Source organism: Trachinotus anak, unplaced genomic scaffold, assembly GCF_046630095.1.
Source record: "Trachinotus anak isolate AG129_WGS33_773 ecotype Australia unplaced genomic scaffold, CSIRO_AGI_Tana_v1 ptg000011l, whole genome shotgun sequence".
NCBI lineage: Eukaryota > Metazoa > Chordata > Actinopteri > Carangiformes > Carangidae > Trachinotus > Trachinotus anak.
Window position 1 is genome coordinate 24,345,095 of NW_027273862.1, and position 19,916 is coordinate 24,365,010.

Genomic DNA, 19,916 nt, shown 5'->3' on the forward strand with positions numbered 1-19,916 from the left:
GCAGTGCAGTATGATGCTATACAACTTTTTCTTTCAGCAGCCCCCATTCAGACTCTTTAAACTCATTTGGAAAAAGAGACATTCAAATGCACAGCAAGGAAAATGATTCAGTGGATACTTGGATCTTTTGAGAATCCCTTAAGTCAAAAAGCTGATAAGACGCTCATTTTATACACAAATACGCCTCATTTAGTGCTTTTATAATTTATATGTACAAAAAAAAGAAGAAGAAAGGAACAGTTAAAACGTTTATATTTATATTTTATGTATATACTTTTTTTTTTTAATTTATCAGTATGTTTATGGTCAATCAATGAGAAAGAGTTTTGATGCAATTTCGCAATATCTGGCAAACAGCGGAGGAGGAGGAGGAGTTACTCCTTACGACAAAGACACACACACACACGCACACACACACACGCACACGGACGCCACTGTTATTCCTGCACTTCGTCAGGTCCAGCAATAAGCTGAGGAGCCCCTCTGCTCTCACTTCGCTCTCGGCTCAACATGGACTTTACACATGTTCTGCTTTTCGTTGCAGTCACCGCCTGCACGGTGGAAGGTAGGCGCTCCGTGCGCGCTCCGTGCGCGCTGTGGTCGCCAATTAACTCACACAGGATTTAATGAGGAGGGGGGGGGGGGGGGTTGCGTTTCATGTGCTGATTTGGCTGGAATTGGCTTCATTGGGATTTAGGGTTTTTTTGTAATGCTGTTATTAATCACCAGTTCCTACATGTAGGCTAAATGTTCATTAATATAAAGTAAAATATTGTCCACAGAGCTCTACATTCAAGTGTAGTGACCACTCAACGTTTTGATAGATAAGATGATGCACTGTAGAAAAGTAAAGGACAAGACTTTCCGTTTGTTGTAAAGGTGCAGCCACTCTTGGTTTCCAGCTGTTTTTGTAATTAGTGGAAATATGTTCTGATGAGTAAAGACCACAGCATGCTGGGTGGCAGGAGAGGTGAAGTGTTTGAGACATTTTGGCTGGTCCTCAACTGTAAAGGCTGTTTGAGACTTGGTTTTAGGGTTGGAGGGAGGAGCAGGTTTAGGTTAGGGTTCGGGTAAGAGTTTCTGTAGCCCTCCTGATGGCAGAGATAGAAGTACAAGTGTGTGTGTGTGTGAGAGAGAGAGAGAGAGCGAGCCAGCGAGAGAGTGATTGATTGATTGAACAGACTGAGGGACAGTTTGAATGCACCAGTGCCATGCCAAGTTCTTCACTGAAAGACCCTCACTGAATTGGATAACTGAACAAAGGTTTTTTATGTCGTGGGCAGAGTAACACTGTTTTCCTTGTGCCTTTCACACTAAATTGCAACACATATTTCCACTGCTTTGTACGAGTTGTATCCCCAGCTGCTTCCTGTGCTTGCCCTTAGACCCATGAAGGCACGCAAATTCTAAAAAGTCTGATCTTTAAATGGTAATTAGTTCATGAAACCTTCAAGACATTCTGTGTCTCATCAGTTTTACTCAGATCCGCTCTGAATTTTAATATTTTGATTGAGGCGGCGAATGGTAATCACTGACTCAGGTTCTTCAGTCTGCACTTTGCAGGCACTTGTTAATTGAGGCTGCGCTGAGAATGACGTGTAAGAGGCAGATGGACAACAACAAGCTGCTTATTATGCCAGGGCGGATTGGCCATTGGAGACAATAGTAGTCTGAGTTTGTTTCAGCAGGATAATGTTGTGTGGCTTTGTTTTCTGCTCTGGTTTCATCTGAAATTCTAATAAGCTAAAGTACTCAAGTGTGTTTGATCAGCTCCATCCTACAATGATTACAATACATGTGACATCACAGGTTTTGTGTTATGTTTATATGGACTCAAAGTGCTGTTTGTAGTGTGTGACTGATTTGGCTGTCGGCACTGCAGCTACTTGCAACATTTACTGATGATATTTGAGGTTTTTATCATTAGCTTGAAGTGGAGAAGCAGTTTTTGTAGATGGAAGAGAAGTCACACAGAATTAATCTGTATTTGTTGTTTTTCTATACTGGGACAAATAACCAAAAAACAAGTCAGATCAAAACACAGCAATTATTAGAGGTGTGATATGTTCGTCTGTGTGTGTGTGTGTGTGAGAGAGAGAGAGAGAGAGAGAGAGAGAGAGACTGACACAAACAGAAAGAGACACAACACCAGAAATAACCAAAAGTGTCATGCCAAGTACTTCATTCAAAGACCCTCACTGAATTGGGCAACTGAACAAGCAACTGAGCAATTTCTCGGGTACTTCAAGCCTTTGTCCACCTGTCTGACATTATTCAGGCTGTTCAATTTCATTAAAAGGGAGAAAGCAACATACTTTCAGCAACATATTAGCAACATATCAGAAATGTTCCTCAAGTGGTCTTATGTACCGTGATGTACTGCAGAAACATCTCAGTACAGTTACTCCCATTGGTGTAGGCTTGCTGATCCTCACAGTGAAATTTGATTATGGTGGAGTTGGGAGGGGGGTGGGTCCACATGGGATTCTGTTATGGACAAAGATATGCTTTCAGCTAATCTTTGTCTTTTCTCTGAAAGAACTGGATGTGACAGAGAGAGCAGAGGAATGGGGCAATTCCTATAAACAACAAGCTCTGAGCCAAATCATCGGGATAATGTGCTTCCCATAGGTGGTTTAGGATAATTGGGCATTAGTGAAGTGAAGAGATGCTGCCAAAAACGCTCCATAACTTGAGGGGAGATGAGTGTGTTAAAATGAAGGGCAGGTCTGATTTGAGATTGCACAGTGAGATGAATCAAGTCCAGGTATTGTACTTGGATGCCAACCTTCAAATGAAATGCTAAATTATTTTGGTGCAGACTCGGCCTTTCCAGTCCCAGCAGATCTCTGCAGGAAGGCATCTAAACGTGCCTCAGCCAGGAGTTGCCTGGTGTACGGTGAAACCTGAGAGATGAACAATGCAGAGAATGAAAAAGCAAGAGCAAGAGGAAAAAGCAAGATTATTAATGAGAAGAGGCAGAATGGTTAATGGATTAATGGATGATGTGGGAGATAGGAGGAGAGAGGAGAGGTTGACTCAGAGGGAAAGATGATTTCTTCTTTCAACTTAAAGCAGCTGGGATGATGATTAAGTCCTCTCAGCTTTACAGGGCGGTTTTAGCATCTTTCAGCTCATTGTTTTGGTTTCATGGCTGTAACCTTACTGCTCCCTCTCACTGCTCTCATCAGTGTTGTTTTCAGTTGCAGTAGGCAGCTATTTTCAGCCAAAAAAAAAGCTGTAGAAATACATTGTTCACTTACCTGCTCAGCTCCAAACAGCAGACAGAGAAAATTAGCAGCTTTCTGCTGAACAAATGAATGCTTGTTTGTTTCTGTGTCTGCTGGATGTGTAAACAAGGAACTGTGTGCTAACACATTCACAATGACAACTTAAAAGGTGATAATATGTCAGTGTCGTGATTACAGCTTGTTTCTTTCCCTCAAGTGGCCAAAAATCTAACAGCAGATTGAAATGATCGTTTAATTCCAAACTACTTTGGTGGAGTTCATCTCAAACAAAAACAATGGCTGATTCCTCACAGCAGTTCAGATCATTATGAGAACATTTTAACATTTTAAATGGCAGTCTGCCATATTATTACGTCAGCAGCATCTTTGGGGATGGGGGTTGTTTCTGCGCAGCATTGCACTTTTCCAGAGGCCACTTTAATTGATCAAACATGTTCAGCTCTGTGTATATAGATAAAGTTAATAAACACTTGATTGGAGCACCCTGTACTCTGACGTCCTCCTCCAAGGGGTTTTCTGTTGGCAAAGTTATAGCATCATTCCTGTCAGCTTCTGTTCGCTGAATTAAATCTTCATCTGTTTATTCCAAACAAACCACTTGAAAAAGAAATCTTATCAGTTATATAAGACAGACAAATGTCGCAGGATGGCTGTGTAAATCGACATTTTGGCAATGAAAGTGAAAAAGAATTGGCATTTGATCTTACTAACAGTGCCTGTCTTGCTTGTTTTTTTTTTTTCCTGAATTGATTATGAAATTGTTTCTCTGTCTGCTGTAGTTTCTCTTCAAGGGGTAAACCAGCGCAGACTGTACAGCGACCTGATGAGAGCCTACAACCCACTTGTGAGGCCAGTCTCCAATGACTCTGACACCCTCACTGTTGAGTTTGGCCTCAGCCTCATGCAGATCATTGATGTGGTATGTAAATGATAGCTCTCCACACTTGCTGTACCTGCATGCATACTGTATGCACTGCAGAAAGTGAATTTAATCAGCAGTTCCTGTAAAGATTGTCTGTATCTTCTCCCCTCACAGCTAAAACCAGCTCTGGTGTAAAATTAGTCATTTTTTTCCAATATTAGTCAAAACTAACAGTTATTTTTTTGTAATTGATCTACTTTAACAACTGATGAAGTAACGTGAGACGAAGCTCCTTTAGCATCACCATTTATTCTGTTTTTGCATTTGCTTGTCTTGGTACTTGTCACTTCTTAACAGTCATTTCTGTTTCCATCACCACAACCCTGAAAGGTGAAGCTGTGGACGTTTACATTTTTTTTTAGTGCCATGATTCCTCCTTTGTGAAACTTAATAATATTAATGAATATCATTTTTATCTAACAGGATGAGAAGAACCAGGTTTTAACAACCAATATTTGGCTAAAACTGGTAAGACTTTACCCTGTACATCCTACTACTATAATTGGAGAGCAGTTTGTGTTTGTGTGTGTGCGTGTGTGTGTGTGTGTGTGTGTGCTGCACAACATACACTACATTACTACTTTTTTAATTTAAAGAAAACATCTATTTTCTGTATCTACTCATCATATCAGAGAGAGAGAGGCTGACGATTTAGTGAACGTGACTTTATGGAGATTTTATATTTCCACTTATGGAACACTAAACAAACAAGATATAACACGGTATAGAGGATGCTTGTCGGTGGAGGCTATCTTTTCCCCCCTATTTCCCGTCTTTATACTAAGCTAAGATAACCAGCTGCTGGCTCTAGCTTCTTATTTATTGTAGTCATGTGAATGTATCCATGTCCTCATCTAACTCTAAATGTTAAACTTAACTTTAGCCTTTCACCTGGTATTTAGTGTGTGCATCTAATCACAAAAATGTAACTAATTATTAGTGGTGTTTGTGAAATGTATAGTTATTGTCTTAAAATCCTCTTTATCACATCAACTGGTACCCGGTCGTTTCCTTTTCATCTTCCACAGGAGCAATAGATGAAGTGTATGAACGCAGATGTTTTATCGCAACCCGTCCATTGTGACACCGGTTTCCTGCTGCTGCACCGTCAGCAAGCTGTATGAAGGCTGTTTGCTCTGTTTTAAATCACCATGATGTGGAATCACAGCAGCAGTCTCACTCAATCTCTCTCACCCCAAAATTGACTCCAGCTCTCAAGCATAAGATAGTGCAGACAGCATCCGCGGTATCTGCTGTCTGTTAGCATCGATTTTGCATGTGTTGGCTCAGTCTGCTTGTGTGGGCTAAAGATGTGTTCATCTCTGAAGGACACTTTGAAATGTTGAAGATGGCTCTGTGTGATTACACACTGACTAATGACCGTGTACACACTTCTGCTTTTACCATGGTTCCTTCTCCTGGGGCCGTCAGTGAGTTTCATTAAAAGTGCCTTAAAGGAAAATGTATCTGGAACAATAGTCTTACACCAGCAGTAAATACATACAGGTGCATATATTTGTTCTACTCAGCATTCCCTAGTTGGAGAATTACATACATATATATCATGATGGTTTAAAATAATAAAAAATGAATCAATCATCAAGTCATCATCAAATCATCAAGGCCTAAAAAGTCAAGATACAATGTCTTAGCCAGGTCAACCAGCTGTAGCATTTGGCTGTACTGAGCTGGAAATCAACCAGTGTCATATATGCACATATGCACACATCTGGTGTGGGCCTGGTTTTGTGCTTGGTCCCATATGGTGAAATATTTTTTTTTCTAATCTAATCAACTTTCTATCAATCATCATGTTTTGACTCACACAAATTGTGCAGTTTCACTTTAAATAGTAACTATTATCAACATACTAGTTACTTTTTTGTCATGTTTTGTCCCTTTCTATTTTGTTGCCATCTTGGCTTTTTAACTGTCAGCTCAGCCCTGTTAAAATAACAGGGATAGGGGGGTCTGCACAGGGTGAGCAGACCCCTCACCCCATTATTTACAACAGCAGGCATAGCTCAGGGGTTAAAGTTCCCCGCCGTTAAGATGGATTTCCCCCAACTGGATTCCAGAGAGACATGTATGAGATCATGCAATGACTCCAGCCACAGCTGTTGTTTGCCAGAGGCAAACGAAACATACTATCAAATTAGAAAAGATGAAATAAAACATCAATAGGTAAATGTAATAAAATATGCATGAGCATAAGAATATTGCCCCTCATCTTCAAAGAATAAGAAAATAAGGCTACTGCTCCTTCGATGACAAGTCAGTACTTAGTAGCACCTTGCTTACATTCACATGCATTACTTGCTTACCAGATAGAGCTGTAGTTGTCAGGTGTTGTTTTAAAAATCAGTATCCTCACATTTACCACCAGCCATTAGGTGTGAATGAGCATTTAATAATGTAACAAGTAAAGAGACTTTCGCATCAGGTTGTATTGCTACCTGCTCCCTATGATCCAAAAATATTAGTCAACCTGCTATAATAAGGATCAGCAGAATTAACAAAATGAGGCTGCAGAACAGACCAGAGGTGACACCCGTCAAATTATCTGTAACATCTGGAATTAAAGTCATGCAGGAACCACCAGTCTACGTCAGAGTTGTAGATAAACCCCCATTCCTGGCTAAGAAAAAATCCAGTGCTTGCTGGTGCTTCAGCTGTGTCCTGAATATGTCCTGGGGGTTATACACATGGTATCACATAAACTTAAGTTGTCACTCCTATCTGTGGATAGAAAATAATCATCACCTTTTCATACCAAGTATTTGCTGATTAAAAAAAAGTTGCTACAGTTGCAAACACTGTAGGAAGAGATATAGGCCTCCTGACATGACTGCTGCAACTGATGAAGTGTTTTCCAACTGGTCATCTGTCATTTGAATTATATTTACCAGCAGTCTTAAATTAACATGAAAACACCATGGCCAGTACCTGGGTGAATGATGATAATGTTCTGATCCTCCACACATGAAAGCATGTTCTATCAAAGCACCTGTGGTTGCATATCCTATTGTGGGCGGCCTGGCTGTATTGTCACTGTCTTAATATTTTCCTGAAAGGTATAGGTACCAGGATATCGCCCTCCATGTTTCACATATTCAGCTACCCCCATAAACATGTCAAAGATACAGTACCTGTGTGAAATATGAAAAGTATGTTATGTTTCTGTGTCCCACAGCACTGGAAAGATTATTACCTCCAGTGGAATGAATCAGATTATCCAGGTGTTCTCAATGTGAGATTTCCTGACCATCTCATTTGGAAGCCAGACATCTTGCTCTATAACAGGTAGGTGCTGTAAGAAGAGATCTGGCTGCTGCATTGTAATTGGAAATGCACAGTGTCTGCGTGAATACATCCTCCTCTGCACAATGTAAAGCGGGAATCTCGGAGGGATGAGGCGTTTTTGGATTTTCTTTTTGTTTAGTTTTGTTTTTTTGTTCAAGAGTTAAAAACAAGTTTGGTACAATGACACTGACTGTTACATATTAAACACCACAGATCTGATTTTTGTAAAACATAAAGAAATTGTTTGTTTTGACTCTGTGGTCTTGTGTTTGAAGGTTATTGTTCGTGTCTAATTTGATACAAAGTAGGGCTTGTTACATCTTATTAGTATCTAATTTGATACAAAGTAGGGCTTGTTACATCTTATTATGACTTTTTTACGTCTGATTAGTATCTAATTTGATACAAAGTAGGGCTTGTTACATCTTATTTGACTTTTTACGTCTGATTAGTATCTAATTTGATAGAAAGTAGGGCTTGTTACATCTTATTATGACTTTTTACGTCTGATTAGTATCTAATTTGATAGAAAGTAGGGCTTGTTGTGTCTTATTAGTGTACCGTAAAAGACAGTTTCTGCTCTTACTTCACGAGCATCAGACCCTGTGTTGTCACAGGATTTTTTTAGGGTAACTTGCAGAGAGGAAAAGAAAATGAAAGATGTGAGAACAAACTGGAATGTCACTCCTTTTGTAACAAAAAACGAATTTTCAGAACTAAGCATTTAAGTCTCGTACAAGCTTGGAAGATCAATGGGCATAAAGTGAATGTATGGTGTCCTGTTATGTAAACTGGTTTTCAGACAGGAGCATAACATTTCAAGGTTAGTGGTTCTCTGCAGTTTAAATATATGCGTTACTGTCTAAAAGAGCACTTTGGAGCTATAAATCATTTAGACCAATGAATAAACTTGCATCAGAAAGATGGGAGAAAGAGCATTTTATTATCTGTCCCTTGTGGAAAATGCTAAAGAGATCACCATAAATCAATCTTTAAAAGAAAGATCTGAACAAATCACATTAGAGGCACTCTACCCCCCATCAGCTAATGAGGGAAAAAGCAGTGTACTTCATTTGTCATTGTCCCACTGAGTAAATCCTTGATCTGAGACTCTTTGAATTAGTCACTGCTGCAAATTAAGTTTTTTTTCTTTTTCAAGCAACTCTTTCAACTCAAGCTCAACCCTGCCTCACCCTCTGGGGAGTTCATTTGGAGGGAGTGAATTGTGGGTAGCAGGGGAGAATGAGGGTAACCACTGAAGACCATCTCCAGGGAAACGTTGCATCAGTTGCGACTCCTCGTGTGCAGTGTACCTGCTGCAATAAGGAGTTACAGAAATAGTTCTGTTTTTACACCAAGTGTTCCCCTCGCTGTTTCTGGCTCATCCAAATCTATGTTACATCCTTATAATTAATAGCAGTTTTTGCAAAGGTCTGACCAGTGTATGAATTAATTATGGTGTTTTCCACTGAAGCTGTATTTGGGTTACAGATAACTCAGCAGGAAATACTGACGCGGTTCTATGTTGTCCACAGTGCAGATGAAAGATTTGATGCTACTTTCCACACCAACATTTTGGTCGACAACACGGGCCACTGTTCTTACATTCCTCCAGGTAAGATTCATAATTTAAGTTAGCACTCACATTTCAGTATCAGACAAAACCAGATGTTTACTCATTGGAAATGTTAGATGTTGGATCATTGCTACCATCCTCTGCTATTTTTTACACCTAGAAATATTTCAAAATACTCACAGACACGACTTGATTTGAAAAGCACCTGAAATACACAGCTAAACCTACATAAGCAGCACTGTAAAGACTGCTCTCTCAATGAAATCAAATAAAACATATATTTTTAAACAAACCACATAATTAAACGTCAGATTCTAGTAATGAGTCTAAAAGTAAATATGTGAAAATTATATATCATATGATGTAAAGAATAAAGTGGGATGTCAATTACCATGTCACTAGTAACTATTTGCACCAAGAACCAAGAGCCAAGAAGTACAGTGGCACTGGCATGTCAATATGTTAAACTCCACTTGAAATTAAACTGCATAATTCTTTCTGTAAATGATATCCCCTGTGTCCTGTACTAGAAAAAAAAACATAAACCAAAAGGGAATTTTTAATTTACATTTATTTATTTATATATTTTATATATTTTATTTCAAGGCACTCCCTATTTTTTGCATTAATTCATTGAAATACCATTAATGGTGTTATTTTAAACCATATGTATGTCAGCATGCAGAAAACAGATGGCTGGAAAGCTATAGCTGAAGCACAATAGACATTGAAAGTGGCCTGGATTCAAAGTGATGGGAGAAGGGGAACAGGTGTGTGAGTAGGCAGTGAAGGGCAGGTGATGGAGAATGGATCTAAAATGACAGGAGAGTCCGTGCATGGAAGGAAAAAGGCTGTCGGGGCAAATGTGAGACTAGAGTTGACGTAGTAGTGACATAAAGCTTACATTACCCACTGAAAAAACTGGTCTACCCTGCTGTGCAGTATTTGTTGTCTGGTGTGACTAAATATGTGAATATGCATAAAATCCAAGTACTGAGTGTACTAAGTGTATCATGATTCACTTTTATTATCAACACATTGTTGTATTACAGTTCAACTACAAGAACTGAAAGTAGTGGTCAAAGGACAGCACAGAGGACAGCAGCTTGGGTTTGAATCATTAATATATGAGAACGCCTCACATTATCCAAGTCTTCCATTAGTGCACATCTGTACCCACATGAGTATTATTGAACAGGTACTTGTCACTACCCTTTGGTGTGCTGCTGTTTTTATAATTTAGAGCAGTGAACATAAATGCAGGTCAAGTGTAGCATCATGGGGCGGAGCAGTGTAAATGCAGCAGATATTGAGTAAATATTAACTCTCGACCCCTGAGTTATTCAGGGTTGTCAGGGGACAACAACCATGATGAGGTATCATTATTTTATCATTGCTAAATCATATGTAAATATCATCAAATAACAGTAGTTTCCTGTTTCTGTCAGAGGTACATGTCTCAAACAGACACAATTCCTCCTTGATTCAAATTTTCAGACTGATTTTTTAATTATATAACACTTATATTCACCAAGCTAATACCATAATTCTGTATAATCATGATAAACTGTATAGACATAACATTGTATTTTCTCATGGGGATTTCCACTAGGGGTTACACTAAGGTTTTTACCTTTACAAGGCTTTGATTTTTTATGTAGAATCACAGTTGGATTATATTGTGTTTGATGTTTTTCTTGGTCTTAGTTTTTATTTTCATGTCTTGACAGAAATTCATCGAAAATGCAGGTTAAAAAGTTGCCCCAGTAACATTTTAATTCAGGTTGTTTTTTAACTAAAGAAATTTGTGACATTTGGAAATTTTTCTTTAGATGAGAAGTTTGACAGATCTCATGTCTGTGCATTAAATATGAACCTACAGCTAGCAGTTTCTTGTTAGCAGCAGCGACAGCTTAGCTCAACTTCAACTGGAAACAGGTGAAGCAGCTAGCCAGGCTCTGTGCAAAGGTAAACCCACCTGAAAGCAATTTAAAAGCTTAAAAATTGCCCTTTATATTTCCTATGTTTAATCTGTGCAAACCCTTGACTTGGTCCTCATGGACAAGAGTGTAATTTAATGTCAAATGCTCATAACACATGGATCCATCACTATAACACTCTATTAGAGCCAGATGCTTAGAGCAGTGAAGCTATTTCCTGATCAGGCCCCTACTGACCCAGTACTGCCAGATGCTGTGAGCAGTGAAGCTATTTCCTGATCAAACCCCTACAGACCCACTGCCAGAGTATAAGGTCGTAGAAGGTCTATGACACTCTCTGTGAAACTATCAACCCATCTGTATGTACACATGCACACACATCCATGCACGGGAAAAACATTGAAACAGCGCATTCCTGTCACAGCTGGTGAACACTGCTCTCCCCGGGAGGCTCTTCTTCCCCCGGTTTTTTCCCTTACTATGCAAAAGCGTTGGCCAGCTTCACCTCAGTATCTTAATCAATACCGGTGTAAATAGCTCCATCACTAAATTTCTTCTGGGTCGATTGCCTCTGTCACGAGCAAATTGCCTCGCAACTTTGTTCCAAATGAACCCTTATTTAATGCCATGTTGTTGCAAAATAGTCATTGGCCATTTGAGCTCTGCACAACTATGTTAAATGAGCAAAGCTTGTATGCAGATATGAACTACCAAATCATGCGAGTTTCCGTACATTTGTCTTTTTCACTAAGGATCATTGCAGTAAATAAGAGTCATTCTATTTGTCTGTTCCACATCACCATTCATTCCCAGAGACAGAGGCGAAAGGTTGTTTACTGCCAACACCTCATATCTTTCTTAAATATGGATGGAAATTAGTTTGGTGCCTGCCTCTGCTGAGGGATTACTGGCCGCTTTCATGTCATTGTCATATTGAATTTTTTTACTCTTGTCAGGATGGATGGCACTTGGACTCCATATCTTCTCGATGTCAAACCTCTCTTGCTGCCTCTCCAGCACTGTCATTTCTTTTTTCAATCTCCCTCTGCTTCATTTGTTACTGAGTATTTGAAAACACAATCCATCAGAGCTTGCCTTTCTCTTCAGTAGCCCTCTACAGGTGAGGCACCGTAAAGTCTGATCGTTTCATGTTTCTAACCACGACAGGGATCTTCAAGAGCACTTGCTACATCGATGTGCGCTGGTTCCCCTTTGATGTACAGAGATGTGACCTGAAGTTTGGCTCCTGGACATATGGGGGCTGGTCTCTGGACCTGAAGATGTTGGAGGCAGATATCATGGACTATGTCGCTAACGGAGAGTGGGATCTTGTTGGTGAGAGGGGCCGGTGGCCTGTGAAGTGCAGAGAATTGATATGTCAGTGAAGTGATCATTTCTCCTGAATTTTCACTCCAGTTTTTCCCGACTACATTGTGTTTTGTTTTTTTGCTTCACAGAGGTTCCAGGACAGAAAAACGAGCGTGTCTACGCCTGCTGTCCAGAGCCGTACCCTGATGTCACCTTCACCGTGGTGATGCGGAGACGGACCCTCTACTATGGCCTCAATCTGCTCATTCCCTGTGTCCTGATCTCCACTCTGGCCCTGCTCGTCTTCCTTCTGCCTGCCGACTCTGGGGAGAAGATCTCACTGGGTCAGCGCAATGCGCACACACACACACACTCCCAATGTTGGGAGGTGAACATACTGTCGTGCATTGTTTTTTTTATTTTGGGCTTTATGACAGAGTGGCCAGACAAAAGCATCTCCTCAGTCAAAGTTTGCGAAGAAGCAGCTAAAGGATTTTCAGACTGTGAAAAACAAGATTCTCTGGTCTGACGAAACCAAGATTAAACTGTTTGGCCTCAATTCTAGGCCTCATGTTTGAACCTCATGGCTTTATTTTTTGCTCCGGTGTACATTGCTTTGCTAAGTGGTGGGACAGGGGTTTCTATTGTATCCACTGCAACAGCCATTATAGTATTTAACCCATAGACTTTATATAAAAAAGGAAACTCTGAAAAGTGAAGCCAATGTGGAAATGCCTTAAACCTGCACTCTACCCAATGACCACCAGGGGGCGACTCCACTTATTGCAAACAGAAGTCAGATTGTATTGAAGTCTATGGGAAATTGACCCTACTTCTCACTTCATTTATTACCTCAGTAAACATTTTCTTTCAAGTTTATGGTCTCAATCGCTAGTTTCAAGTCTTAGACAATAAAGCAGGGTACGCATTAGGGCGGGGCTACCATGTGATTGACAGACTGTACCACACATGGCTAATATGATATTTTAGTTTTTCCTTTTTGATAAATTCGCAAAAATTATTATGACGTATTGAGTATAGACTGATGAAGGAATTTTTTATTTTTTTATTTTAGCATAAGGCTGCAACATAACAAAATGTGAAAAACATTGAAGGGGTCCTAACAGATCTTTGGACCGTCACTGCATATCATCTTCACGCACTTTTGACCCTTTAAATCATATCTGGATGTTGAATCATCTTCTTTTCTTGAGATGTATTCACCTCTTACCGCTCCCTCAGAATCATTCATAGATTACAAGTACATGACCATTAAAATTACATGAGCATTGAAACCCTGCATGCTGCTAAATTTTAGATTTCTTGAGCACTACTTTAGTGGCCTCCTGCCATGTTGATTCAACTGGGATCTTGACTTTGCTAAGTGTGTGCTGTAAAAAAAAAAATGATTCAGTTTAAAGAAAACAACTAAGAATTATTGAGAACACAAGCCACAGCCAACCTTTCTATTATTCAGATTGTTCTTCATCTAAACTGTATAATATAATAATATATAATATCTGAGCCCATTTGTCTCCTGGGTAATCAGTCATTTTATGAAAAAGAGTGGCTCGTAATTAATCCACTTCCTCTGTGGCCTTGTGAAGTAAAGTTGTAATCAGCACTTTAAGTGACTAAACTGTCAGAGGAGCAGGTAAATGGTTTAATCTTATCTTAGTTGTCACACGTGACTTGAATGTTTCATGCTTAAATTATACAGGCTTTATGTAGACAGTATTGGCAGGTGTGTGGTGATGGTACTGTGTGTTTGTATGTGTATTGTATGTGGGAGTGGTTAGGGGAAGTGGGGACAGTCAGAGCCGTTGATTTATGCAGTTTGTGCCTTCTTCAAATCATTAAACTCCTGCATTGCAGCTGGATTCCTTCATTAACCAAACAGTGCTTTAAAGCCAGAGGTGTGGGCTTACTGTATGTGTGTGTGTATGTTTGTGTGTGTGTGTGTGTGTGGGCATGTGTTCACAGATCTTCTGCATATGAAGTCAGTATATCAACCCAACCACTCTGGCCATTATTATGTCAGAATGGTGAACCCAGAGAGAGATGTGTTTTCATGGCAGCATTTATTCCCAGATTTAATTTCAGTAAAATTGGGCTGTCACGAGAATTATGATTTGTAAAATGCACAAATGGATCAACAGGAATATTATTATTGTGTGTGAATCTTTACTTTCATAGTCACCACATTACTAAGCATGTCTACCCTGATCATCGAAAACTTAACATTGTACTGAGCGAAAAAATAAGATGTTATTACAAAGCTTTAGAGAAATGTGTGAGTGAGTGATGAAATGAGTGTCATTTGGGTGTTTATGTCTGCATCTATGTTTTTATATCAGTGTTGGAAAAGGCTACTGGGATTATGTTCCAAGGAATTTTATTCATTTATTTAAAGGATCCGTTCCGAAAAATCTGCTTCTATCCCCATAGACTGAAGGGACTTGAGTTTGTGTTAAAACACTCTTTTTAGAAACAATTTGTATTTTCTACTTTTGGTAGAAAATAGTTCCTAATTACAGCTGTTGGCAGTGAGGTGGTTGGATTCTTCACAGTAACTGAAGCATTGTTTCTGTAAAGATAGACTGCTTTGCACTTATTTGGATGAAGTTTTTAAGAAAGTATAAAAGGCAAAAATATCAACACCAATAAACTAAACTGGCTAAGAACAACAAGCAGAACAAAACACTGGAAGTATTAGATATGATAATTGAGAGCATGAGTGCATCACTTGATTGTCATTTGATTCACATGCTGCTAGTTCCTCAGATATGAGAAACAGCAGCAGCAGTCACGACAGTGTTACAGCAGAAATGTCAAACATATACCAGCGTGTGACTTTTAATCCTGCTTAGAAGTTCAGTCTTTTAGTAAGACCGCAAGAGCCAGTGGCTTAACGATGTCAGCTCATTAATTAAAACTCCTTGGTTGATCCAACCATGTCTGTTCATGGGTATTTTAAAAGTACCTGTCTCTCATCTTGTGCATCCTCTGGTGATGCAGTGAGTGATGCAGCTCTGCAGCTCCCTCACAGCTGGCCACAGCGCAGTATCCCATCGTGGGAAAGGAGCATGAAATTTGAACAAGGCCAAATTAGCATACAAATATAAGGCATCACAAATGCATGACATACATTTGGAGAACTTCACACAAAATACAAACAAAATGTGAACAACAGAACAGAAGGGTGCCCGGCGCAACTGCACAAACTCAAATGGAAGAAAATAATTAGTCTACATAATGCCAAAATTCAGGATAGCTCCTCTCATTTGCATATTATTACAAAATAACTTTTAAGGATGAAAAAGTGCGTTTGGCATACAGTATAACATACAATTTTGCAGGTTCAAAGAACTGTGGGTCCCTGTCATAACTGTGTGATTTTAAGACTTTTCATTGCATTAGCTCTATTGTGAAACGCTAACTGAGATTTGGTTTCCTTCCCAGGCATTACAGTCCTGCTCTCCCTGACTGTCTTTATGCTGCTGGTTGCAGAGATTATGCCTGCCACATCAGACTCGGTGCCTTTAATAGGTAAGCCAGGCTAAAGTTAAAAGCAGTCGCTATGGGTGCCAGCTACTATCAGTGGGAAGACACGGGTGGCAAATTGCGTAGTCATTTTTCATCAGAGCTTCTCTTACATCATAGTGTAAGTGAGTTTAAGCAGCCATCCAATATTCATATATTTTTTTCTATTTAGAGATCTGACTCACCATATTTAAAAGAGTGAAAGTAGCTTTTTGCCTTTCTCTGACACACATGAAGTGAGTCGTGTGTCGGCAAAAATGTTTTGCGCTCCTGGACTTTTCCTTACACTAAAACCTTTTTATTTTCCTCTCTTTTTTTCTCCTTATAATTTTAGTGATATCTGTTTTACAGCATGACACAACCTTTTGTATCAGTATCTCACTGTCTCCTCTATTTTTTCTTGACCTAGCTCAGTACTTTGCCACTACAATGGTCATTGTTGGTCTCTCGGTAATTGCTACAGTTCTGGTGTTACAATATCACCACCATGACCCTGATGGAAGCAAGATGCCGAAGTGGGTGAGTGTTCTGTCATGTTACACCATTATCTGTGACTTACTATGATCTCATTAGCACCCACCTTAGTCATTTGCCTCTCAGCCACACCCCAGAACTGTGAGTACATTATGATGAACATGGGATATTTGCTTTAAATGTGCAGCTTTTTGGTTCCTCAGGACATCACCAGAAAATTGTTTGGTGTGATGAAGCTAGTTATGAAAATATGAAAATGTTCAAACAAAATGTACCATGATGATTCAGAGTCTGGCTAATGTGTTTCCATAAATGTCAATGAGGTCTCCTGATATACCTTCTGCAGTGACATAATACTTTTTGTGCTTGTTAACCAAAAATGTGAATGTTTTGTGATTATAGGACTCGTTGGACACCTGCCAACCAATCAGAAACTTGTATTTTCTGGGGCCATGGTATAATCACTTTTTTATTGTGATTGGTCAGTTTAGGAAAAGTGAGCACCTCTCTGAAATGTTGAGCCATTTCCGACCCAAAGAAATTTGACTTGAAGGATTTTTTCAGTGTTTAATTTTAATAATTTTAATAGAGTTTTATTCATTTATTACTTATTCACTATTGTTTGATCTCATAGACTCGTGTGATCCTGCTGAACTGGTGCGCCTGGTTCCTGCGCATGAAGCGCCCTGGTGAGGAGCGAGTGCGTTCAGCCTGTCACAATAGGGCTCCACGGAGCAGCCTAAACAGCATGGATGTTAGTGCTAGCGCCTCAGCCCCCCCACCCACCAACGGCAACACGCTCTATGTTGGCATGCGCAGCCTGGAGAGCATTCACTACTCCACAGCTGCCACCTCACCTGACTCCGGGGCGGTGTGCGGACGGCTGGCTGGACGGGCAGGTGAGGATGAGCTGCTCCTCCCCACAGGAAGAAATCTGGAGCCAGACATAGTCAAGATCCTGGACGAGGTGCGCTATATTACCAAACGCTTCCGTGACCAAGACGAGCATCAGTCAGTGTGCAACGAATGGAAATTTGCTGCATCTGTGATCGACAGGCTGTGTCTCATGGCTTTCTCACTCGTCACTATCCTCTGCACCATTGGGATCCTCATGTCAGCACCCAACTTTGTAGAGGCCGTTTCCAAAGATTTTTTCTCTTAAGGCCTTTATCAGGAAATAAATTCTGCAGTGAAAACAAAAGTCTAGACCAACCATAGTTATCACAGAGAAACAATGTGTAAACTCATGGGGCTCTAATTTGGATACAGTTAAGTCAGCTATTGTGTATGGGACTTCTATATCACCACCACATTGAACCAAACCACAGTTTGGTTAAATGTAATGCATAAATAATTATATGCATTTCATTATGGTGGTGAAAATGACTAACTTTTGTGTTTTATACAACACAGCCTAATGGTGTACTAACAGTTAACATCTGAATCGTATTCCCTTGCCCCTGGTTTAAAATGACTGATGAATACTGATGCTACAGGGCATTGTTTTATGTGATGTAACCTGCTTAAAGAATGCATTTGTGGTTTGTCATGTGATGTTACCTGTGTATTATTGTTCATTACAATGTATCTGTTAGAAGAGCCTCACTAAAATATACTACATATATCAAACATAATAGCTACAGTATCTTGTATTGAAATCATTTCTAATGTATTGCATGAATACTCTCATCCAAAATAGTTTTGTGATGTTGTAAATTCCCTTTCTATGAAAACAAATTCTGTTGATTATTATCATAAGCATAACCAAACATCTCAATTTAATCGTGTTCTTACTTTGTCTTTCTTATTGTTTCTTACTGATTTTTATTATAACATTTTGTGATAATTAAAAATTACCGGGAGGTAAAATGTGTTTGTTTCGATGTCAGTTAATTTCAGTTTATTTTGTCTTTTGTGTTTCTACAGTAAATAGCTACACTGTGAGGTTACACAAATAAATGTATCTTTTGTATTTGATAATGGCACAGCATATAAAAAAAATTTGCTGCACTGAACCTTGTTTTGTAAGCCAGAACAAGGACGCTGCTGCTCAATCCACATTTTTGTATTTGGACGACAAATACTAAGCTGGACTGCTTTTGTGCTTTTCAGGGCACTATCACATTGAAACACTATCACATTGGGTCCAGCCAACAAAACCCAAAAACTATTCTGGATAGATGAAACACCGAAGTACTGCATTCATACAACTCCTGTAGATTTGTGTTAATAATGAGTCACTTTAGATTTTGCAAAAGTAAATAGAAAATGGCATTGAACAACTAAGTTGTTATAAGTGCTTGATTTGATGGGTTATCCTCAATCATAGCTTAACTTTTTATTAGTTCACTGATTATTGGAGTAATTTAATTAACACATCCAGTTACAGAAAATATACCTTTTCGACAAGAATGTATGTGAAATTTACAAATATTTTTCTAATCATCATTAAGGCACACATCACTTTCCCCATTCAATAAATATAAAAAAAAAAAACAATGTAAATTTTACAGGTTACTTGAAAAAATAGAACTGAACAACTATTTGGAGTCTTTAAAACTTGTAAAGAGAATCTTGTAATTGACATTTGCAGCTTGTATTACAAACCAGGTTACCAAAACTTTTAATGTAATCTATAATTTGCATAACATAATATCATAATATATACTGGAAAAACAATTTGTATACTGCTCATGAATGTATTTATTAATGTACTACTGTAATATATGTCTCTTCATGCAGAGGAGAGGAAGAGCTTTTTGATCTGTGGAGTCAAGTGCATTAGCACACCAAGGGATTAACATGCTCTTTTTTTTTTTTTTACACTTTGTGAAGTTTGATTTTGGGCCAAAAAATAAAATGACTTGAAACTAAGTCCCCCGAAATATCTGCCATCAGCAGCTAAATGTATTAGGACCTTTAAAAAGTAGGAGTAAAAATACCCAATTACAAAAATTTTACTTAAGTACATATTATTTGAACAATAATCTATTTGCCCAATCTACTTTAGCAGTAGTACTCATAATGCAGAAAAGTGGTCCCTGTTAATTTATATGTTATATATTACTTATTGTTATGGATGCATTGTCGGTCAGTAACAATTTAACAGCTAGTGAAGGTGAGCTCATTTCAATCTCATCAATTTCCTATAATGTCAAGTCATTTAATCTATAACAATGCATATTTCATTAATGTAACACAAAAAATGTAGTGGAGTCAAAAGCACAATACTTCTTTATAATGGGATGTGGAGAGGAAGTATAAAGTACAAGTACTTTAAATTTTAAAGTACTTGTATGTATCAGCATCCAGTGGAAAGCATCATGATGTGACACAAGCAGATGTTCCAGGGTTTTGTTTTCCACAGTATTACAAAGCTGCCTCCTAGTGACTGCATTTAGCAAGTACAACCACTTTCGCCGACAGACAGTTTTTTAGTTGAAATGTAAAATTTGCTCTTGAGTCACTGGAATCTGATGGGACATGGAGAATCTACGAGAGCCAAAGAAAAAATGTAATTTGGAGTCCCACATTTTTTGCATACACATGTAAAAGAAGAGGAAGACCAACGTTATGGAGGCCAACTGTACAGTATTAAT

The 19,916-nt window shown here is 39.0% G+C and overlaps 1 protein-coding gene across 1 annotated transcript; it reads left to right on the forward strand.

Annotated features, from left to right (window-relative positions):
- Window positions 1-385: 385 nt before the first annotated feature.
- Window positions 386-18,186, forward strand: LOC139628110 (neuronal acetylcholine receptor subunit alpha-7-like). The gene is made up of 10 exons (XM_071489479.1): window positions 386-565; window positions 4,031-4,170; window positions 4,597-4,641; window positions 7,367-7,476; window positions 9,012-9,091; window positions 12,160-12,327; window positions 12,450-12,644; window positions 15,763-15,849; window positions 16,253-16,362; window positions 16,952-18,186. Exons 1-10 carry the CDS (start codon window positions 511-513, stop codon window positions 17,477-17,479), a joined length of 1,518 nt encoding a protein of 505 aa, XP_071345580.1. The 5' UTR covers window positions 386-510; the 3' UTR covers window positions 17,480-18,186.
- Window positions 18,187-19,916: the final 1,730 nt, after the last annotated feature.